The sequence below is a fragment of the Schistocerca nitens genome, chromosome 3, assembly GCF_023898315.1.
Source record: "Schistocerca nitens isolate TAMUIC-IGC-003100 chromosome 3, iqSchNite1.1, whole genome shotgun sequence".
Taxonomy (NCBI): domain Eukaryota; kingdom Metazoa; phylum Arthropoda; class Insecta; order Orthoptera; family Acrididae; genus Schistocerca; species Schistocerca nitens.
This window is the reverse complement of record NC_064616.1, coordinates 207,339,973-207,365,208: the sequence shown is the minus strand read 5'-3', so window position 1 is coordinate 207,365,208 and position 25,236 is coordinate 207,339,973. Positions and strand designations below refer to the sequence as shown.

The window sequence follows — 25,236 nt, the reverse complement described above, 5'->3', positions numbered from 1 at the left end:
TTAGTTTCAGATGTGACTGTCCTGTTTAATGTTTTCCACACATTATGTGAACTGCATTGAAGAATGGACCCTCACATTTAATAATAATTCATGTACATCTGACAGCTTGTCAGGGGTGCACAATGTTTCCATCTTTGTTCAGCCTGTGTAATTCTTGGCTGCTAATGAGTCTGTAGTTTGTTCTTTATAGTAGCACAATTTATATTTTGAGTATTGGTAGAGTATTTAAAAGGAAGTATAGAAGCTTATGGTTTTGTGACAAGTAGGCAGTGAATTCGGATATGAAAGTTTTAGGTTAAGAGATCAGTGTGAAGAACAGATAAGTTCCGTATCATTGATTATTGCAAGAACCATTGTTGGATGTTCACAGCACATTCACCTAGTGAATAAACCGTGAATTGCATTGAGAAGCTTGAATGGAGCTTGTAATATGTGTAACGACGTCAGTAATGTATTTCCATTGGGAGAGTGATGATTCTGCAACAAATGTTACTGTTATAACACAGGTTTTAATGGCCAGAATCATTCTGATCTATGTTTCTTGAACCAATGAACAGATGATGGTTGTGTGGGATTGACTGGCCATGTACTATCATTTAAGCTTTTTGATGTTTTTCCTTTCATACTGCTCACATGCAATGAAGACTTTTATTCTTAAATATGAGTTAGCTCAGACCATTATTCCATATGACAGTATTGAATGAAAATATTTATTTATTCATCCATAGACAACGTAAAATTACAGTTGTACTAAGAATTTTGAAGTTTCCGCCCTATTTATTATTTCCTCACTATGTATTACGCGTACTGTTGGTGTAATACCCCTAGATGTGTTGAACTGAACTGAGGTTGTGACCATCTGCAGAAAAGATGTCAATAGTACTTTCAAGGGCATTGTTTATCATTTCTTCTGTTTCTGTATGTATGTTTGGGATGATTACAATACTACTGTCATCAGCAAAAAGAACTAATTCTGCTTGTTGTATGTTAGGTGGAAGATGGTTTATACATATGAGGAACAATAGGAGACCTAAGATCAAGCCTGTGGGAAACCCAGATGTGATTTCTCCCCAGCAGAATGTCCCCAGACTACATTGGTTGAATTATTAAGTATGACTTTCTGCATTATTTTGGTTAGATCTGACACTGGTGGGCTGTACCACCAGTCCCATAAAACTTCAGTTTATCTAGGAATATTGTGATTCACACAATCAAAAACCTTGGATAGGGCACAAAAATACCAACTCGTGCTATTTTGTTATTTAATGCTTGTAAAATTTGTTGAGTGAACATGTAAATGGCATTTTCAGTGGAGCAGTTCTTCTGAAATACAAACTGTGATTTGCTGAGGATATTTCTGTTTCTCAGGTTAGATATTCAGGAAAAATCACCTTCTCAAAAACTTTGGAAAATGTCAGTAGTGTAAGTCAGGTCATTAGTTACTGACATCTCTTCTATCACCTTTCTTACAGAGGGCTTTAACAATGCTGTATTTCAAACCGCCAGGGAAAAATTTCCTTGTGTTTGTGATGCGTTACATATTTCAGATGAGACAGGGCTTATTATTTGGGAACAAATTAATAATATTCTATTGGAAACATCATCAAACCCAGATGAGCTTTTATTTTTGAGAGAATACATAATTTTCTTAATTTCAGAAAACGTTGGTGATATGTTTATGTAGTTGAATTTTATGAGAGTTGCTTTATCAACATACTGCTGTGATTTTTCTCTTGAACTGTTCAGTTCAGTAGTGATATTATCTTGTTCTGTGACTGGTTGTTCTCTCTCTCATTTCACTACGTTACATATAGCCTTAGGTCGATTGTTGTAATTACTGATTTCTGACACTATTTGTATGTTCTTTGATTTTTAGCAACTTTTCTCAGTAATTTTGAGTAATTTTTGTAGTATGCAACTACTGCAGGATCTCTACTTGTTCTTGCCAATGGTACGGCCCTCTTCCCTCTTCTCGTTGCACAAGATACTTTAATCCATATAGTGATCCATGTTTTTTCATGTCTCTCTAATGTCCTTTCTGATTGTATGAATTTATTGTGGAATTGATTGAATTTTATGGCAGCACTTGGGTTCATTACAAATTTCATCCCAGGTCATCCTTTGTAAACTATTCGTAAAAACATTTGTTCTGGAGTCATTAATTAGATTGTGTGCAAATGATGCTATCATAATTTGCAAAATGACTTAGGCATTATATCTGAATGGTGCAAAAAGTGACAATTGTTCTCAATAAAGAGAAGTTTGAGGTCATCCACATGGGCACAAAAATAAATCCATTAAATTTTGATTACACAATGAGGCTATCAATTCGACTAAATATGTAGAAATTACAATTATGAACAATTTAAGTTGGAATGATAACATAGATAATGCTGCGGGGAAGGCTTAAATATTTTACCCAGAATGCCATTATTTTTGTTTTATTATTAGAAATATTAAAGTTGTATTTCAGCCATATTTTTTTTCAGCAGGTATATGATCTTTGGAGGTCAAGAATATTTGTTTCATAAATTTTGTTTAAAATGAGACTTAAAGATTTCATAAAAAACAATATTGTGTAAGAGTTTTATCAAGACAAAAAACAAAAGAAAATCTGTTGTCAGTATATCACAATAGAAAATTTGCCGTAAATATTTGCATCGTTATTTCACATATATCTAAACTATCATTTCATGCTTATGATTGAAAGTATTTTTATATGACAACATAATGGAAATTTTGAAATTATAAAATGTGTGAGAACATGGATGAATACTTCCAAAGACTGTGAAGCATATAGGTGGCCTGTAGGCAGCAGTGGGAAGGCTGAAGTACTTCATGAATAAGTTTTCTTCCCATTTAATTGACAAATTTCTTACAGATTTCTGAATTTAGTGAGAAATGCTAGGTTGTGAAATTTAATTCTGTGGAATGGCCAACAAGATTTATTTGATGCGTTTGATTCTTAATCATTGCACCAATATCTTAGGAGAGTTCTGGTTTTCGACACTTCAGCATATACTTTGAGAGATGAAAATGGTGTCCTTCAATGGTGTCTCTCACCCCCCTCCCCCCCCCCCCCAAAAAAAAAAAAAAAAAACCTTGAATAGAGAGGAAGAATAGATGACTAAATTGGTGACATGCAAATAAAATGAGGAACATTTTCCTTTGCAAACTTTAATCTTCTGTTATTTTTTCAACTTTTTGTCTCATGTTTCATTTCCATATGGATATTTTAAATTATTAATTTGATTTATGCATTTAGTCACACAATCTTTTTAATTCAATATATTGAAAAATAGCAGAGTGAAAAGCTTAATTAGGTGTGCCAAGAAAGGACTTTCACAGACTTTTGACTCATCATTTCTCATTATCTCAAAATGTGAATATTTTCAGTTATTGTCAAGTTTCCTTCTTCCCCATCTCAGTTGAAGTAAATACCAGAGACCACCATGTGATTTTTGGAGACTGGAATCACTGCATCTAAGACCAAGTCTCTTGAAAGCACTGGTAGAGAAAGAGAGCAAACTTATATTCTAGTATTAATCTGTAATCTTCTGTTCATAAGTAACAGTGCATAAATAATAGTACCAAAATTACATGTAAACTACATGAAATGTCTAGGTAATTAGCACGAGAACATTTTTTACGTTAATCTGTAACATGTGAAGGGAAAATTCAGTTCATAGAGAGACAGAATTACTGGCCAGTACTTCTCTTCAGGACACACAACTCCAAGTACTCCCAATCTATACACTCAAAATGGTATGCTGTTCTCCAGGCTTTTGGTAGAGTAGCTAATTAGCTTCCTTTTAATAAAAGTTGAAGCTCGTTTAGTAGATCGAAATCATGTGCTTAAATTTCTGTACTAGATGCCTGCAAGAGCTATGTCAGGGACTGACTTCTAGAATAATAATTCTAAATAAATTTTAATGTAATTTTAGTGTTGCCTACAGTACTTGTTTATGTGCAGAATTAAAAATTATCAACTAGTGTTGACTGATGTTCCTTCCTTTTCATCATTGTTGCAGAAAGAATTAGAAAACCTCTTCCGTCAGTTTGGGGAGCCAATTTCATTTCAGTATTTTCGAAGCTTCCGAAGACTGAGGGTAAATTATAACTGTCCTGCAGCTGCTGCAAAGGCCAGAATACAGTTGCACCAGACACAGTTTGGAGAAACTGTCATAAACTGTTATTTTGCCCAGGTAACTACCTTTCACTGTCGTACATTTAAAGTGAGTGGTCCTGTGTGTGTGTACCTCAAGTTACTTTTTATTCCTGGGGGAAGAAAACAGTTTAGTAATTCTATTTTGACCACAGATGCTTGACTACTGTTGTGTATAGAATGAAAATTTTCTTCTGTTTCTGCAGTAAGTACACTGTGTTAACACAACTATATTTACGTTTGAATGTTGCAAACATAACTTTTAAACTGACTATTCAACTAATTACACTCGGTACCATGTTTGACCGTACATGTTTTGACCTGTGACACACATTCTTTTCATAAGGTTAGTCATTTGGAATGCTATTCTTAATAAGTACATCACACACAAAATGTTGAGCTAATCATTTATTGATTAGTTTATTATTGTGTGGATGTGTACAGGAAAGAATGAGTTCCAAAACGTCATAGATAAACAATAACATTTCAGATGATTGAAACCACAACAGCTGTATCAAACTGACTTACCAATTACAACTAGTTATGTGACATTATATTCACATCTTCAGGTAACAAACCTGTTCTTATGTCAGCAGTTACCTGAAGGTATGACTATAACATCATTAAACAAGTCATCATTAATAAATCATTTTGTCACATCTGTTTCAGTTTTCGTCATTTGAAATGTATCGTCACAGCTGTGGTTGCCCCTCAAACCAAGTGATTCGAAACAAAAAGTCATTTAATATTTTATAGGTTGTAAATGGTTGTTGTTGGAAAGCTGGAAACTAAAGAATAATAATGATTTTGACTGCAGTGCAACAGAACAGAAAGCCCAGTAGTACCTGAAAAGTGAAGCTTATTTTATATAACATTTCTTTAGTTTGTACCGATCCAGTCTAGAAAAGGCCCCCAGCACAATTAAAGGATTGTGTGTAACTGGTATGGTACGACAATAAATTACAGCAAGACTAAAGTGATAGTATGCAGCACTGAAGAATATGAACCTCTAAGAATGAGAGTTGCAAGAGAGCAGTTAGAAGTGGTAAAGGAATTTACCTGTTTGTGAAGCAGGATCACAAGGGATGGTAGAAGCCAGAAAGAAATTATGAGCAGTACACAGCTGATGAAAATTACATTTAAATTACAAAAGAACTTACTCACCAGCAGAAACATCAGTTTGAAATGAAGAAATCGATCACAAAAGCATTTGTTCGAAATGCAACCATACACGCATGTGTACGTAGGAACTACATAAGGAAGCATTAATGTGAGCAGCTGTTACCTGGACAAGACAGATAAATCAGCAGTAGCAGATTATACATTGGGACTAGGGAACCACCAAATTTGTTTCTCTAATGCTGTGGTTTTAGCAAAATCTAATTGTTAGTATGCTAAGATGTATGGAGAGACCATAGAAATTCAAAAGCACAACTTCAACAGGACAGGAGGAGGATTGAAATTAGACAATCCACCCCTTGGGAGGGGGGGGGGGGGCTGAGGGCTGGGGCTCACCCCTCGTCGATGAGTTCATGCTTGGCTACCATTGGACCACATCCTTTGCATCATCTTTTCCGTTCCATGCTGTATGTCTGTCCTCCTGCTGTTCTTTGTCCCCTCCCTCAGGGAATGTTTCTGGAATATTTTTGGGGATGTGTTCTGCATTTTCAATAGCCTGACATCAGAACAGTCTCCACACTTTTTCCCCATCTCCTATATTTCCTCCACTTTGTTGTTTGAAATTCCTCTTTTTTTCCTTCTTCCTCCCTGTGCACTCCTGAAGGCTGGCCCACATGTCTGCCACGTAACAGGTGACTGTGTAATGCATAGTCCCCAACCCTAGGTCGACAGGTAGGGTTCGGATGTACCCCCTGGTACAGGCTAGGCCCAGGGAGGGGTGATGGCCTGAGCTGTCACATTCCCAAATTTCCAGTTGTCAAAAGTTTTGGAGGTGTGTGCTGAGGTATGAACAATCACCTAAGGCAGGTGAGCCTCCCCTCTGAGGGGAACCCAGTTTGAATGAGCAAGCCATCAAAGGCACTGGCAATTGTGGAGGATTCACTATCTCAGTCTATGTCTACTAAACGTAAATGGAATGAGGCTAAAGATTCCAAGACACTCCCAGCTGCAACTCGGTTCCTCATGTTATCACGTAATGGAGGAGGTCAGTCCTTTTCTATGGTTAATCTGTTTATAATTCAGAAAGGTGTTGATGCCGACTCTGTGAAATCCTACTCTCATTTACATAATGACACTTTGCTTTTGGAGATGATTTGTGATTCTCAATCCCAACAGCTGCTTGCAACTCCACTCCTCCATTATTATCCTGCTTGTGTTGAGGCCCATCGAATCCCGAATTCTTCGCATGGTGTTATTTACAGTAGGCTGCTCGATGGTCTGACTGAGGCAGAAATTCAAACTTACCTCTCTGATCAGGACATCACTGCAGTCCATCAGGTAATGAAAAAAGTTTATTCAACCTTAGCACCCACATGCACTTTTTTCCTCGTGTTTGGCAGGATAGTGCTTCCATCAAAGATCAAAGCAGGCTATGAAGTCACCACGGCCCGACTGTACCTTTCAAAACTGATGCACTGCTACCACTGTCAACACTACAACCACACTCAAATTTCCTGCCAAAACACAGAAAAAGTGTTATTTTTGGTTGGAATGCTCATAATGGCGATTGCCCGCCTGCTTCTCCCTGCTGTATCAATTGCAATGGCAGCCATGCAGTCTCATCCTGGGAATGTCCCACGTAGCTCGATGAGCAGGCCATTGGTGAGATCTGAATGAAGGAAAAAGTGCCTTACCCTGACGCTCGCAAGTTGTTGGCTAGTTAAAAAGCCCCGAGTTTTACCATCTGGCACTTAGTACTGCTCTTGCTACACTTTAATCCACAAAGGACACAGCTTGCGACCTCAAATTCGGCACCATGGTTGTAAAATTGCCAAGTGTCATGGTAGCATCCCTGTCTCCTCCTTCTCCAGCTGTGCTACAAGCCACCAAATCTTTGCCTCTGCAAGTGAAATCACCTGCTACACAACCAGCAGGCCACAAAGGAGAGAAGGAATACTCCTGTGAAGACTTTTTACATCCTTCCAGGTAACAAATATCTGAGTTTTCCTCTGCTATTTGCAAAGGCTCCAAGAAATCAAACAAAGGCAAATGGTATTTTCCATTGCCAACTCAGTGAGCCTCTTTGACGGTGTTGCCACGTGATACTCTCACCTGGCCGATTTCCATTTTGCCAGTGCATACCACCGACCGTTTTTCTGCCCTGGAATCCGCAGGGTGACCTAGAGAGACTGCAGATGCCTTTGTAGATGTCATGGGACAGGATCCTCCATTCTGTATGCCTTGTAGCAGTGAGTCTTCATAGGCTGGCACTCACCATCCACTGAGGTGTCAACCCTTCTATTTTTCCTCCTCCCCTTTCCCCGTCATGCCACTCCTCCAGTGGAATGTTCACAGCACTGGATCCAACAAGAAGGAATTATGACTGCTCTTGGAATCGCAGTGCCCACTTGTTTTCTGCCTCCGGGAAACAAAATCGCATCCGTGCAACAGCTTTGACCTCTCACATTTCTTTCCAGTCCACTTTGACCTTCCCTCCGAGGATGGCATGCCGTCTCTTGGGGGTGTCGTGCTGCTCATCCAGGATGATGTTCGTAGTCAAACCATCTCACTGAACACCCGGCTGAAAGCTGTCGCAGTCCGCATTTTCCTTCCTCAGTACACATTTTCTCTTTATAACATCTACATCCCTTCGTCATTGATAGTCACCGGGGCAGACTTTCTCCAGCTTATTGGTCAACTCCCACACCTCTCTCTGGTGCTCGGCGGCTTTAATGCACACGATCCCCTGTGGGGCTGTTCCAGAATGTGTCGAAGAGGTGCCCTCTTAGCTGGTCATCTCAATCAACTCAACTTCATCTGCCTTAACATGGAAGCATCCATGTTCCTTTCAGACTCCACGCACACATATTCCCGTTTGGACCTCCCGTTCTGTGCTGCCCAGTTTGCTCGTCATCTTGACTGGTCCTTTCTCTCTGATTCGGCCCATGTGTGATCCGTTTGCTGACTCGTACCCCACCTACGTGCACATGCAGATGGCAGCTCACTAAGGCCAACTGGTGGCTTTACTACAGGAATTTTTAAAAGACCGAGTTTTCAAGGTCCGTGTGGGTTCTGCCTTGTCAGACACCTTTATCCAGGAAAACGGGATGTCTCAGGGCTCTGTCCTGAGCAACGTCCTCTTTGCTATAGCTATTAACCCTATTGTGGCCTGTCTCAAGCTGGGCATCTCTGGCTCCCTTTTTCTCAACAATTTTGCAGTCTGTTGCAGTTCTCCGTGGACTTGTCTCCTTGAGCAGCTTCTTCAGCGATGTCTGGTCGTGTTTACTCATGGAGCATTGACTGTGGCTTTTGCTTTTCCACTGACAAAAGCATTTGTATGAATTTCTGGTGGTTCAGTTCGTACCGATCCCATGTCCATTTGAAACTAGACTATGGGTGTTTCACTTGTGCATCTGCATGTCTGTCCATCTTGTGCTGTCTAAATACAATCCACCATCGTGAAATCCGTTTGGCCACTGATACCTTTTACACTAGCCTGGTTGAGAGTATCTGTGCAGACGCTGCCGATCTACTGCTGTCATACTGGCGTGATGTTCTACTTAGCAGATACGCCTACCATTTGTCTGCCGTGCCCGGACACCTATCCTGTGCCTCCTTGCTCGACGACTCCTTTGACCACCATTATGGGACATACCCTCTACTCTGTTACCTCTTGGAGTTCACTTTTGGTTATTGCTCTGGCACCTTAACGTGACACTACCTGTCACTTTCCTGATAGGTGTGAACCCTTCACCACTTTGGCTATTTGCGGCGGCCCTTGTTCACCTTGCACTTAATTCACGTCCTAAAGAAACTGTTCCAGATTCGACCTATCACTGGAAGTTTCTTGACCTTAACAGGAAACTTAGTGATAATACCTCTGTGTAAACTAATGGCTCTCGGGCTAACCGTGGTGGCGGGTGTGCCTTCATCATTAGCACTGACCCATTTTCAGTATCTGCTTCAGGAACACTACTCAGTATTTACAGAAGAGCTCTTCGCCCTGTATCAGACCCAGCAGTACACGTGGCGACTCAGGCTTTTCAATTGCGTCACCTGCTCCGTTTCTCTGTGCCCTTTGGAGCCTCTGTGTGCTATGCGCAGTCCATCCATTAGTGCAGTGGATCCAAGAAAGATTCCACTTGCTCACTCTTGAGGGAGCCACTGTGATGTTTATGTGGGCTCCTGGTCATGTCAGTCCGACAGGAAGTGAGGCTGCTGACACTGTGACCGTGGCTGGAGTCATCCTATCTTGGCCCACTAGTTCTTCGTTCCTTCCGATGATCTCCATGTTGCTGTCTGTCAGTAGGTGGTGTCACTTTGGCATGACCATTGGTCTTCCCTTCATGGAAATGAGCTTTGGGGAATTAAATCTCTCCCAGTGGCTTGGTCTACCTATTCTTGGCCCTCTGTCCACGAGAGGTTGCGTATTGGGCCTGTCATTTTAGCCATCACCGTTTGGTAAGTGTTGATACCCCACCACTTTGTGTGCATTGTCATCAACCTCTGACACATCACCATTTCCTGACCAAATCCCCTTTTTCTAACCATCTACAATCTAATGTATGTTTACCATCCAAGTTATTGGCTGTTTAGCAAATGACGTGTGGGCTGTCACCGATGTTCTACTTTTTATCCATTGTAGCAATATGATGAAAGACATTTAATCTTTAGTTTGGAACCTCTGTTGTCTCACCACACGGGGTAGCTGTGCTGTCTGCGGCACCTTGCTACGGTTCGCGCGGCTCCCCCTGTCAGAGGTTAGAGTCCTCCCTCAGGGGGTGTGTGTGTGTGTGTGTGTGTGTGTGTGTGTGTGTGTGTGTGTGTGTGTGTGTGTGTGTGTGTGTGTGTGTGTGTAAGTTAATTTAAGTTAGATTAAGTAGTGTGTAAGCCTAGGGACCGATGACCTCAGCAGTTTGGTCCCATAGGAATGTACCACCACCTCCATTGCCTCAACAGCGTATTTTATGGGCCTTTCTCCAAGAGGAAGTCCTTGTTTGTAGCTCTCCTTCCTCCTATCACTTGGGCTTATTAATGTGTAGTCATTTTGAACTCCTTTGTCATGTTAGTGTTCCAAGGTTCTGACGTGGGTGCTTGTGACCTTAGTTAAAAATAAAAACAAATTACCTAAGCTGTGGGTATTAGTGCTAAATAAAACAAACAGCACTAGCTTTTCCACACTACAAGCTCCATAACGTATCCCATTGCAACTTCACGGTCTTAGACAGCAGGCTGATAATGTCACAAACAAACCATTACATGGATAAATATAAACAGTTCAGCTTGTTTCAGGCTGTAACTGCTTTGAGTTGTTAGCCTCTGATGAAGTCTCCAGCATTGGGAGATGAAACATTAGGTTGAGAATTATGCCTTCAAGCACGGCCTTATGCCCATAACACAAATATCAGCAATAATGCAAATACTGGCCATCAAAACCTGCAGTCATATAAGAGATATTAGGAACATTGTAAGATCATTAATATATGGGATAGTCTTCCCAAGGTTTGGCTAAAGTAGATTGCATTTGAGCTGATGTCATATTGCAAAAGAAGACAGTATTAAACTCCGTTCATGACAACCTGCAACTCAAAATTCTCAGTATTTGTACTGTACTGTGTTAATTTGGTACTAATTTTGTGGAGACAGACTATTGGTGTGATTGTCGAATGTTGTACCTAGCAGTTGTAACAGGTAAAACTAGAAAATCTCGAGTAAGCACGCTTTCAAACTTTAGTATTGGCACTGGCAGCACTTTAAACCTTAATCTCTTTTTTTTAGTGTATTTGTTGGAAATGGACATTTAATGCTAAACCCAATTGCTGGGGAAAATTTTATTACAATATACTATAAGTGAATAGGTAAAAAAAAAATCTACTCGCCATATTATGGCAGCAGTCCCAAACAATCTGCCTTTCCTTCTCGTTCTGTCTGGTCCATCTCCCCTTACTCGGGATTCTAAGCAACTTTTCCATAGCTCTTTTTTGTTCATCTCTCTTCCTTCTCCTTCAGCCCTTCTGCCAGAAGGAGCCACTCGCTTCAAAAGCTTACGCATTTCCTTAACTTCTATATCTATTTTATCCTGCTGCCACTTGGTGAGTGGGTCTTTTATTTATCCCATTATATTGAATTTAATGAAAGTTGTTCTGTGTGGTGGTGGCGGCCCCTGCCCCTTCATCCCACTGTGATCCTGGCCAGGAGGGGGATAAGAGAGAGGTGTTTCTTGTACTTCTTTTGTACATCCTATGTATTTCACATGACAGTCACACCCCCTCAGTGGCCGATAGTGGCAGTCTTAGTGTGCAAACGCGCAGCTCCATTTGGCAGTGGAAGTAGTGTCTCGAGCTCCTGATGGAGATGTTGCAGGTAATCCATAAAATTTTGAGTGGTCATTCACAATTACTGTGCTAAAGGACTAAGAGTAGTCTCTTCATTGGTAATATGTGGTGGAAAAAAGAGAACATTTCATTAGAGAGATACATGTGACAATACAATAAAGTTGTGGCCTTAAAATAGGGAGCATTTAAATCCAGTAACCCCAATGCTTGGGCTGTGAGGTATTACCTGTCAGCCTCATTCTTCTTCTTCTTCTTCTTCTTCTTCTGGGATGACACTTTACCGTCATATGTGTCTGCAGTTTTGCATTTAAATTTCCACGATAGACTTGTGCTACAGAGTGAGTAGCCTCCTTTTCTGTATGTTGTCCAGTTCGCTCCAGTGTAATTTGTGTATTGTCTACCAGATGGGGCAAGATCCTTGATGGGCAGTGATAGATCTCCTTTTGGAATAACATATTACTGCTGAGTAACTTGTTTCACTGTGTGTGTTCTGGTTTGCAAGTGCTGTGTTGAACAGGAGAGCAGCAACTACTGAAGTGCATCGAGTATCAGTATGTGGAACCAACTCCAGGCTTCATAGTGAAACAATTATTGTAAAGTTGTAATGTTTGTTGAAGGAATATTAACCAGAGCTGAATATATGAAGTACATTATGTTTCTGTTCTTACAATGTCTTTCTTCTGGCTGACAAGGGAACCTCCCAATCGCACCCCCCTCAGATTTAGTTATAAGTTGGCACAGTGGATAGGCCTTGAAAACCTGAACACAGATCAATCGAGATAACAGGAAGAAGTTGTATGGAACTATGAAAAAAATAAGCAAAATGTACAAACTGAATAGTCCATGTACAACATAAGCAACTCAAGGATCATATGAGCTCACGAGCGCCGTGGTCCTGTGGTTAGCGTTAGAAGCTGCGGAACGAGAGGTCCTTGGTTCAAGTCTTCCCTCGAGTGAAAATTTTTCTTTCTTTATTTTCGCAAAGTTATGATCTGTCCGTTAATTCATTGACATCTCTGTTCACTATAATAAGTTTAGTGTCTGTGTTTTGCGACCGCACCGCAAAACCGCGCGATTAGTAGACGAAAGGACGTGCTTCTCCAATGGGAACCAAAAACATTTGATCTCAAGGTTATAGGTCAAGCGATTCCTCCACAGGAAAACATGTCTGATATATTCTATACGACACTGGTGATGGCATGTGCGTTACATGACAGGAATATGTTGTCGACCCACCTAACTTGTACACTTGGCAAATGGGTAAAAAGATTCTTCTACCTTGCCCGATTTAGGTTTTCTTGTGGATGTGATAATCCCATTGGAGAGGCACATCCTTTCGTCTACTAATCGCACAATTTTTTGGTGCCGTCGCAAAACACAGACACTAAACTAATTACAGTGAACAAAGACGTCAATGAACGAACGGACAGATCATAACTCTGCGAAAATGAAGAAAGTAAAATTTTCACTCGAGGGAAGACTTGAACCAGTGACCTATCATTCAGCAGGTGCTCACGTTAACCACGGGACCATGGAACTCTTGAGGTTACATTCTCCTCGAAGTTGCATATCTTGCACATGGACTACTCAGTTTGTATATTTTGCTTATTTTTGTCATAGTTCCACACAACTTCTTCCTGTTTTCTTGATTGATCTGTGTTCAGGTTTTCAAGGCCTATCCACTGTGCCAACTTATAACTAAATCTGAGGGGGGTGCGATGGGGAGGTTCCCTTGTGAGTAATGCTCACACCACCACTCTTTGGATCTGCGACTCGAGTTTAGTAAGGAGCATTGTGTGATGCTATATCAGTTTTATTAAGAGAAGTGCTCAGTATATCTGTTCAAAATTTTCATCGTTTAGAACATGTGCGCCATTATAATGTGGTAAATAGTACGACTGATGAACCAGCTATCAAAAATTTCTTTTAAGACTCTCTCCTACTTGGAACGTAAGTATCATCTGGATACAGCAATAGTACATTGCTGCCAATTATGCATATTGCCTGAGGTCACTGTCAGTAGTTGTGCTTGAATAAGAATTCTTAGAAGTCATTGTAGTGTTATCTTACTGTGTCAGGTCCAAATTTTCTTGACCACCTGTGCCTTGTGATGGTTAATTTTGATATTGGGAAGTAGTTTGTACATTTGGCTTATGTTCATCAGGGGAATGTCTTATGTTGAAATGACATCTCATTCGAATTTGTTGTGCTTACTGCAAACACAGAAAAAAGTTTCTGGTCCAGGAAACAGTAATGAGCTACATAAGTCGTCGTAAATGGAAAGAAACTTTCTTCAATAGCTAAGGCACTTCGGTCCAAGTCTGGAACTCTGGTTGTCCATGAATTGAGCACAATCCATTCCAAAATCAAATACCAAAGAACTTCCAAATTAACAATGTCGTGAGGAGCACAGACTCTGGAAGGTTTTTGACATAATAGCAAGTACCTGAGTGAGGCCATTCTTTGTTGCTGCAGCGCGTTCTTACATGGAACTGTGCTACACGTTCACAACATCTAGTCCATCAGTTCCATATCTGCTGTGTGGTACATTGCTGTCACAGCATTGACTGTAATTTGCAGGCAAGCGGCATCTCCAGGGTACCAATTGATGTTTCTTCTTCAGAGTCTATCAGAGATGTAACATTCACCCCCAAATGACAGTTACAGGTGGAAATGCTGCAGCTGGGGTGTAGTGCTGTTTGGAGTTGGAGGATATAATGTAGCAGCCTGGTTGGCTATGTACATTTTACCTGGTGTAAGTGCTGACTTGTACTGCACATTAATGTCCTGCAGCAGAGGTGTGGGAGATGGTGATGCAGCAGGATGGCCTTAGTTGGGAATATGTTGAGAGATATGGTAGTAGTGGTAGACCCAAGTTGCATTCCATTTCAAGAAATGAGTTGAAGATCAAAGGGATCAAGGATAGCCTGTGGTGTGATGCAGAGCAAGTCCAGCAATTGTGAGGCAATGATGGTGATGGCAGCAGGTGAGTCACCATATGTTAGACACTGGTGGCAACTGGCGCAGTCCTCAGGAGCACAAGTGGGATAAAAAAATAACCTGTTCACGTATTGAGAAGTGGCAAGCCGTAAATACAATAAAATCAGTTCTGATATTGGACATGAGATGATAGTACATGTGCAACCTCTTCATATGACATTTCCATTATGTGCCCCCTTTTTTGGAATTTTCTGCACTCTGTAACTTCACTTGCACTGGTTTAAGCACTGTAAACCCACAGCAAATATACACGGTCCAGTCACATTAATGTGACCACCACCTATGTTAAACATTAATGCAATAACCACTGACTCCCCCCCTTCTAACAGCTGTGTACCCCAAGTTGTCCATGAATTGAGCACAATCCATTCCAAAATCAAATACCAAAGAACTTCCAAATTAACAATGTCTAAATGATTGGAAAAGAGCACAGGTAGTCCCAGTCTTCAAGAAGGGTCATCGAGCAGATGCGAAAAACTATAGACCTGTATCTCTGACGTCAATCTGTTGTAGAGTTTTAGAACATGTTTTTTGCTCACGTATCATGTCGTTTTTGGAAACCCAGAATCTACTCTCTAGGAATCAACATGGATTCCGGAAACAGTGATCGTGTGAGACCCAACTCGCTTTATTTGTTCATGAGACCCAGAAAATATTAGATACAGGCTCCCAGGTAGATGATATTTTCATTGACTTCCGGAAGGCGTTCGATACAGTTCCGCACTGTCGCCTGATAAACAAAGGAAGAGCCTACGGAATATCAGACCAGCAGTGTGGCTGGATTGAACAGTTTTTAGCAAACAGAACACAGCATGTTGTTATCAATGGAGAGACGTCTAGAGATGTTAAAGTAACCTCTGGCGTGCCACAGGGGAGTGTTATGGGACCATTGCTTTTCACAATATATATAAATGACCTAGTAGATAGTGTCGGAAGTTCCATGCGGCTTTCGCGGATGATGCTGTAGTATACAGAGAAGTTGCAGCATTAGAAAATTGTAGCGAAATGCAGGAAGATCTGCAGCAGATAGGCACTTGGTGCAGGGAGTGGCAACTGACCCCTAACATAAACAAATGTAATGTATTGCGAATACACAGAAAGAAGGATCCTTTATTGTATGATTATATGATAGCGGAACAAACACTGGTAGCAGTTACTTCTGTAAAATATCTGGGAGTACGCATACAGAACGATTGGAAGTGGAATGATCATATAAAAGTAATTGTTGGTAAGGCGGGTACCAGGTTGAGATTCATTGGGAGAGTCCTTAGAAAATGTAGTCCATCAACAAAGGAGGTGGCTTACAAAACACTCGTTCGACCTATACTTGAGTATTGCTCATCAGTGTGGGATCCGTACCAAATTGGGTTGACGGGGGAGATTTTGGTAACCGTGATAGCGTTACGGAGATGTTGAGCAAACTCAAGTGGCAGACTCTGCAAGAGAGGCGCTCTGCATTGGGGTGTAGCTTACTCGCCAGGTTTCGAGAGGGTGCGTTTCTGGATGAGGTATCAAATATATTGCTTCCCCCTATTTATACCTCCCGAGGAGATCACGAATGTAAAATTAGAGAGATTCGAGCGCGCACGGAGGCTTTCTGACACTTGTTCTTCCCGCGAACCATACACGACTGGAACAGAAAAGGGAGGTAATGACAGTGGCACGTAAGGTGCCCTCCGCCACACACCGTTGGGTGGCTTGTGGAGTATAAATGTAGATGTAGACTGACAGCAGGGTGCATCACTGGCAGTGGAGAGAGACCAAAAAATACTGCAGTTGTTGTCATATTGCAGAAACAGAGCAGTTTTATCTGACATCCAAAACGACATCATCATTGGCTTTGTCTGAGGGTGGAAGCATTTTCCGAAATGGCTAAGTTTGTGAACTGTTCGCAGGCTGCCACAGTTAAAGTATACTGTTCATGGAAAAATGGCGCTGTCCGAAAGTGGCACCAATGGGGCTGTGGTGGGCCACAGGCCACAGTTGACAATGGTGAACAATAGCTGCAGAGATGTGTGTGGGTGAATAGACATGCCACTGTTGAGTGACTGACTGCCCAGACGAACCGAGGGGCCATCGACTGTTCAGCATACGGTGTTGCTTATAGGCGTCAGCAGCAGGCACCTGGTTCATGCACCCACGCTGACTGCTGTTCACAGTGACAAAGGGTGAAATTTGCATGCCAGTACCACAACTGGAGAGTCACGGAGTGGCAGCAGGTGACCTTTTCAGATGAATCACGTTTTATGGTCCATTGGACTGAAAGCATACATCCTGCAACAATCATCAGAAGGATCCAGGCTGGAGGAGAGAGCGTTATGGTCTGTGTAACGTTTTTGTAGCATTCCCTTGGTGATCTCTCCATTCTGCGAGGCACAATGGATCGACACAAGTATGCCTTTATCCTTGTGGGCCATATCCACCCATTCAGGCATTTTGTTTTTCCTTGGCACAATGGCATCTATCAGCAGGGTAATGCAGTGTCTCACACAGCTCACAATGTATGTTTTTAGTTTGAAGCCAGGGTGAGATTACTGTACACGTCTCCACTAAACTCTCTAGACTTAAATTTGATTGATAATCTGTGGGACCGCCTTGCTCAGGCTGTTCGAGCCACAGATCTTCACCCAAGAAATCTAGCGCAACTGGACACAGCACCGGTGTCAGCATGGCTTCACATCCCTGTCGGTACCTTCCAGAACCTCACTGACTCTGTTCCTGCATATCTCACAGCAGTCCATACTGCAAAAGATGGTTAGTCAGGCTTTTGATGGGTTTTCACATTAATGTGACTGGACAGTGTAGAATGTCTAATTTATTAAGGAGGCTGACACACCTGTGACCACTAGAAACAGGATAAGAAAGAAGTTCATATGCACATAAATAACTGATCTATTCAACTTGTCAATTTATGGGATCTACATAGTTGCAGTGGTGCTTACCGTTGTTGTGCCAGTGGAGGAAACAGTGTTGGGTAGTGCTATTGTGACATGTGCTAAGCAGGTGGCATGTTTTGTGGTAATACCTGCATTATGTTTTGGTGTGATCACTCACAAATAGCCGATGTCAGAAAGCAGTTAGGGAAAGATTGCTGTCATTGCAGCAGAATTCGTTGCTGAGGTGATGGGGAAAAGGCAGGTGGAGGGCAAAGTGGATTAACCAGAATGCTAAAAAACTCGTAGAGAACTGTGTAAGCCTGTGGCACCAGCCACAGTGCATTGTGAGAGATCTTGACTTTTTAATGAGCTCTTGTGTTCGCTACTCATTCATGAGGAAAGTCACAATGTCTGTGTTGCCTTCAAGTGCAGGTCAGTTGCATTGACATTCCTCATTGGAACACACACATTTGCATTGGCTACAGTCTGTAGCTAAGCAATTCACACTGTAATGGGTATGCTGCTGGCTCCTTCTGCTGAGTGAATTGTAGTTGAGTGGCCACCACATAAGACTTACTCATTAATTGGGCAAAGATTGTGTTATGTATGTGTAAAAAGCAGAAAGAATTCTGCTTGACCAAAGGATTTAACTTATTTAATAAACTCAGCATATTCAGAGGAAAGCAAGAAACATGGAATACAGAAAATCTCAGTCTTGAGGTGCAGGCTTGGACAAATTTTTCAAGTCAAATGTGTAGAGACCATTCTGATTCAGGAAACAGTCTAAAACTCATAAAGGCAATGGAGAAGAACTCTGTCAGATGACTAATGGGCTCAGTTCTAAGTTTGAAATTGCAGGTTGTCTGTGAAGTTGTATGTTGCAGCAGCCTAAACCAAAGCCAATCCCAATTAACATGTTCAGGAGCGCTGTCTACAACTGCTTATTTCTTCATTAATGCAAAGTTACTTCAAAATATGATACCACTGGCCACAATGTGAAAATAACAAAAGTAAAAAATATTTCTACCAGCAGTCTGTAACTGTCTTCCTCATTATGAAACAGTTCTTGTTTCTTCATATGTGTTATATTTAATGCCATTAGTTTTCCAAACAAGTTTTTTATTAGTACAGTAGTTCAGCTTGTGATAGTACAAAGGAAAAGAACTGTCAAAGAAGATCATGAAGCATTGTAGAAATACACTCCTGGAAATTGAAATAAGAACACCGTGAATTCATTGTCCCAGGAAGGGGAAACTTTATTGACACATTCCTGGGGTCAGATACATCACATGATCACACTGACAGAACCACAGGCACATAGACACAGGAAACAGAGCATGCACAATGTCGGCACTAGTACAGTGTATATCCACCTTTCGCAGCAATGCAGGCTGCTATTCTCCCATGGAGACGATCGTAGAGATGCTGGATGTAGTCCTGTGGAACGGCTTGCCATGCCATTTCCACCTGGCGCCTCAGTTGGACCAGCGTTCGTGCTGGACGTGCAGACCGCGTGAGACGACGCTTCATCCAGTCCCAAACATGCTCAATGGGGGACAGATCCGGAGATCTTGCTGGCCAGGGTAGTTGACTTACACCTTGTAGAGCACGTTGGGTGGCACGGGATACATGCGGACGTGCATTGTCCTGTTGGAACAGCAAGTTCCCTTGCCGGTCTAGGAATGGTAGAACGATGGGTTCGATGACGGTTTGGATGTACCGTGCACTATTCAGTGTCCCCTCGACGATCACCAGTGGTGTACGGCCAGTGTAGGAGATCGCTCCCCACACCATGATGCCGGGTGTTGGCCCTGTGTGCCTCGGTCGTATGCAGTCCTGATTGTGGCGCTCACCTGCACGGCGCCAAACACGCATACGACCATCATTGGCACCAAGGCAGAAGCGACTCTCATCGCTGAAGACGACACGTCTCCATTCGTCCCTCCATTCACGCCTGTCGCGACACCACTGGAGGCGGGCTGCACGATGTTGGGGCGTGAGCGGAAGATGGCCTAACGGTGTGCGGGACCGTAGCCCAGCTTCATGGAGACGGTTGCGAATGGTCCTCGCCGATACCCCAGGAGCAACAGTGTCCCTAATTTGCTGGGAAGTGGCGGTGCGGTCCCCTACGGCACTGCGTAGGATCCTACGGTCTTGGCGTGCATCCGTGCGTCGCTGCGGTCCGGTCCCAGGTCGACGGGCACGTGCACCTTCCGCCGACCACTGGCGACAACATCGATGTACTGTGGAGACCTCACGCCCCACGTGTTGAGCAATTCGGCGGTATGTCCACCTGGCCTCCCGCATGCCCACTATACACCCTCGCTCAAAGTCCGTCAACTGCACATACGGTTCACGTCCACGCTGTCGCGGCATGCTACCAGTGTTAAAGACTGCGATGGAGCTCCGTATGCCACAGCAAACTGGCTGACACTGACGGCGGCGGTGCACAAATGCTGCGCAGCTAGCGCCATTCTACGGCCAACACCGCGGTTCCTGGTGTGTCCGCTGTGCCGTGCGTGTGATCATTGCTTGTACAGCCCTCTCGCAGTGTCCGGAGCAAGTATGGTGGGTCTGACACACCGGTGTCAATGTGTTCTTTTTTCCATTTCCAGGAGTGTATTTTATATGTAAGTTACTTGATTTGTAGACTTACTGCAAAGCCTTCCTTCTAAGATTGTCTGTAAATATATGCAATTGCAAGTATTTCTGTATCTCTTAAAGCTTTTCTGTGCCAACTTTACAGTCAACTCCATATCAATTTCTTACAGTATTATTATTTGTAACAGTGTGTTTCGACAACGAATTACTAATTTTTTTCAGCATACCAATCTATTACAGAACATATGTGACAGTGAAAGTTTGGGTCAGGGCTTGAGTGGTACTCTGATAGTCTCACGGTTAAGGCAACTGCTAGTGATAAGTAGCAGAGTCCTGGTCAGGAACACATTTTTTATTTTTTTATTTTTTAGATTGGATTCTATTAGGGAGTTTGTGCACCATGACCACACAGCAAGTATGGGAAACAAGGGAAACTTTAGCATTGGTTGTATAAAAACTTTTTTTGTTATTGCATATCAATTTCAATCACAGAGTGATTATCTTCAGTGCAAGACTAAGTCCATTGGACTAGTGTAATCATGTATAAAATATAACTGCAAACATAGATATTTATAGTGATGAGCCAGCTGCTTACAAAAATCTAAGCAGCTGCTAACTTTCATGTAACTGAACTGGAAAATCCTTCTATGAGCATTTCCTGACAGTGGTGCAACTTTCTTCAGCCACCAAGGGGAGTGAAGGCAATTTTAATCTGTTTCACAATAGGGTACTACCATGTAACGTGTAGGTTCGTTCCTTCTAGATACCAGTTGAATATAATCGTCTCAGCACTTGTCAGAGGTCTCGTACTTGGTGGTAGGCGAAGTTGCAACATTTTCGTAGAAGATGATAAGATAGCTCACACATACTGGCATTTTAGATATTAAACAAATATTCACAACACTTGTAAGGGGACTTAGTATTTGGTTTTAATACTCACCGCATTCATAGCATTTCTAAGTTAAACGTTCTCAGAGTTGTGCCAAATGCGAGTACCTCAGGGAACTTAACCAGCCACGGCTAGGTTTGGGTATGGGACTTCGGGAGTTCCCAATCTGGGGGCCGGTCAATCCTCTTTTACAGTAAGCTTTGGTCACACTTCAGCAATAACGGCAGAGTTTGATGCCAGAATGTGATGTATCTCAGACAGTGACAAATTCAGTTTAATGGCCCAAATTACGAGGTAACATGAACCTCTATAAATGTAACCCAAATGTCAAGTTGAGTTGTGAACAGACAAATTGAATGCCTGTTGAGGCAAAATGGTTGACATTGGGTACCCTTTGCAGCTCCTGACACAGTCTAGTTGTATAAGGCTAACCTAGACATGTCCTGCTTAACTCTTAGAGTTCTCTGGTTTTTTCCAGAAAGTAAGTCATCTGTTACTGCATCTAACTCACCTAACTTCTGCAATTGATGCACCGAAATGTGAAAATATTATGTCAGAAATAAATGTAATAGTAACTGTTAGTAGTCCTTCAATAACAGAAACTGACTAGATACATTCTTCGGAGGAAGGAGTTTGTAGGAAAGACACACTATGTCGCAAAGACTAGAACTCAGAACTGTAGAGACGAGGACACTTTTAACTTCATTCGCCAATGACTTTGGTTTGTTCACTGACTGGAACTTTGAGCACACTTGTTCTACTAGCTTGTTACTGTACTAGGTTTCTCATCAAATTTGGCAATGAAAAGTGAGTACAAAAGGTAACCCCAGCATTAAATAGTTCCCAATAAAGTGGAATAGTAATGAGTTTCAGACATATATGGATAAACTGAAGCTTCTAGCACACAAAAAAATCAATGACCAATTTGTACCCCATAAGAGGCTCCTTTGAAATCACCATACACAGCTGTGTTATAGAGCTGCAGTCTCAATAGAAAGGAATACATAACTTGTAAAAGTGCAAAGGAAGCTATGGCTGCACTTTAGTCGACACACATTGCTATTTTTGTAAGTGCAATAATTAAAACATTTGCTCTTATCTTCCCTGCGTTATGGTATGTAACTCTAGTTACTGAACCTTCAGTGTTGGTGGGTTGCTCAGCCAACTCCCTCATCCATTTCTGTCAGTAGAGACTTAGGTGCACTAGATGTACTGTGTAGCTCCACCAGTTGTTGCCTCAAGAGTTGAATGATGGAGAGCTCTAACTATGAGAAGATAGCTGTATTGTGAACACATACAAATAATAGATTTTATCATTGCAGCACAATTGTCCTCGGTGGTGAGCTCTCGTGCCACCTTTCAGCCCATGCTTGTATGGCTCAGTGGAAAGTGCTCACAAGTGTTCATTCTAGTGATCACAATTTGGCTTGGTTCTTAGTTTCAAACAACACAGTCCCAAAAAGTAAATGACCAAAGTGGATCCACATATGGCAAACTGGGTTCTGTATAGGTAAACAGCATGCCTCCAACTCTTGCCCCTTCCCCTTAATACTCCTATCAAGCTTGTGTGATAAAACTGAAATGAATTAAAATTTTAAGCTCCAAAAAATGCAAGGAGCTTGCATATTCCTTCAAGTTACCAGAAACATTTTATATACAATTTTGATTTAGAATATATTTTCAGAGAGACTATTCTTTACATAGATTAGGTGGTTGCATTTCTAACTGATAAGTGTGTGTTAAAATGTTTTTGTACTTGTATGTTGCCTGGTTTAGTATTTTGCATACATTTTTCAGCCTGTTTCACCCATTGGCTTTGAAGATCAGCACTTACAACCACCAGCTCCTGTAAAGCAGTTTCTCATATCTCCTCCTGCATCTCCACCTGTTGGATGGGTTCCAAGGGATGAGGGTGAACCACTTGTTAACTATGATCTGCTCGCTGCGATAGCTAATCTCACTCCAGGTATGTACCTTCTAGTAAGATAATTGGTATTAACTGTTGCACATTGTGCTACATGCTTATACACTTAACTGCATTAAGTAATTGTGTCCTAGATTTGTTATGTTAGCCATCCTCTATTCAAATATGATGTTTTCCACTTTAGTTCTGTCTTTTAGATGATTTATATACAAAATAGATTAAATTTTTGTTTTGTTCTTGTCATTACAGTCAACATTGACTGTTTCATTGTCTTATTAATGGTTTCTCTGGAACTGTAGTAGACCAGTCTCATCCTTCTTTACTGTGTTGCCAAAGTTGAGTGGTCAGCATGTACTTCAGTGTTTCTGAAAATTGCAGCACTCAACAGAAATGGTTAAAGACTCTAAATTCAAAGAGTGTGTGCAAAAGAGTGTACTGGCAATAAGTGATTGTTCCATAGATGTGAGGTTAAGTCCGACCCCTCACTTTTTTCTAACTGCACAAAAATCAGTGTTACACCATGCTCAGTTGGTAGGGACTTGAAAATTTCATGTAAAGGATAGCACAAAAAATAATGGGAAATCAGCAGTTTTTACTGACACAATATAAAATAGGCAGTTTTTGTGAAATGTTGCAAACTTTGGCATGTTCCCATTCACATGTAAAAATGTTGTAAATCTGAAGACGTAATAATTTCGGTGGCAGATAGTTAGTGAATTTTAAAATTGCATTTTGACATTTTTTCTCAAGTTTTTCTTGTATGATATTAGAGTGAGAGTTCATTTCCTGTGTGAAGAACATGACTCTATACATGACATCAAATGAAAATAGCCCTGCTTCCAATGTATTCCATTCCAGTAAGAGTTTGTCACCAAAGACACATTTCCCACCTTTAGCACAACAAATTGTACCAAAAATTATGCAATTTTGAGAGCCCTTTAATATGGTACATTAATTAAACTGCATATTTTCCTTTTACATGAGTATAGAAGTCAAAACCACCAAATACAACAGTTTAGTTTTACAAACACATAAACCAGTGTGGCATCTATCGGCCACTCACAGCACAGGGTGTGCGGCATATGCATACATTGGTCCTCACATATTATAGACAGAAGAATATAAGCCATGCTGTCCGAGATAGTTTGATAGTTTCTTATGAAGTCATTTTAATTGGCTTCATAAACTCAATGAAATTGTCACCTTTCGACCTAACATAGACACTGGACTACGAATCAGATGAAACTGTCATCTAGTGATGGGATCAGCCAAATGAAAACAATTGATACAGTTCATTGCAGTTTTGCACATTGATTGAATTATTCTTTCTTTTCAAATGAAATTGGTCTGTAATTTTTCTGCTGGTTGAACAATGTATTTATTCTTTCAAATGAAAACACTCTTTAGTGTTTTAGTTGACTGAGATATTCATTCATTGTTCTAAGTGAAACCAGTTGTAGTTCTTTCATTGGTTGAACTAAAGCAATGGTGTTCTAGTGGGGTATGCATACCCCTGGAAGGTATTTCTAGCCCTGGGGGTACAGCAAAGTTAAAATAAGCTTTATTCATACTCATTTAATTATTTACTGAATAGATTGATTTTTATTTTCATCGTTTAAAACTGATTAATATATTTCTGTGGATTAAGTTGGTCAAGATGCAATTAATACATAACAAATGAAGCTGGTGTATCACTGGTGGTACAAAGTTGAACATAAAAGTTCCATTAGGGATGTATGAAAAACAAAGGAACATTGCCAAAGTTTGGCAACTGTTTTTTACTGAAATGTTGTGATAATTAAGATCAGTTGATTGTAGTCCTTAAACACTTATCCGACCATTACTCTGTGTAGAAGGCAAATATATTGTCCTGAAAATTATGTCACCGAACTACATATGTACAATTGTGGTAAAGCAATTTTCTGTACCAACAAGAAATGTGGACATTGTCAAATGTCTGGTGCTATGGTGACTCCAGAGGGCCTAGTGCCTCCGATGAGAATTTTGAGTTCGACAATTTTTTTTTTAAACCTTTAAGCAGTATATGGTTGCAGACCTATTTTTCTTTACATTAAATCGATTTTTTCAGTAATGTAAATAAATGTGATCTATAGTGTTAGTGTAATTGATAGTATTTGATAGTATATTTTCAACAAACACTGAAAACACAAAAATAGGGATCATAGCACACTTAAAAATGGGTCATCAGAAACAATACCAAAATTAGCAAAGAATTACACTGAACCTGGCCATAAAATAACACCAAATGAGTTAACTATTCTTTTCTGTCCCTATCAATCAGTAAAATGTGATCAAATGAAGAAGAC

The 25,236-nt window shown here is 41.1% G+C and overlaps 1 protein-coding gene across 1 annotated transcript in view; it reads left to right on the top strand.

Moving 5' to 3' along the window:
• Window positions 1-25,236, top strand: part of LOC126248158 (protein sarah) — a 47,522-nt gene that overhangs the window by 4,859 nt on the left and 17,427 nt on the right. The window contains exons 3-4 of the mRNA XM_049948903.1: window positions 4,032-4,205; window positions 22,783-22,951. Coding sequence (XP_049804860.1) covers window positions 4,032-4,205; window positions 22,783-22,951 — 343 coding nt within the window. The remainder of the gene's footprint in view (window positions 1-4,031; window positions 4,206-22,782; window positions 22,952-25,236) is intronic.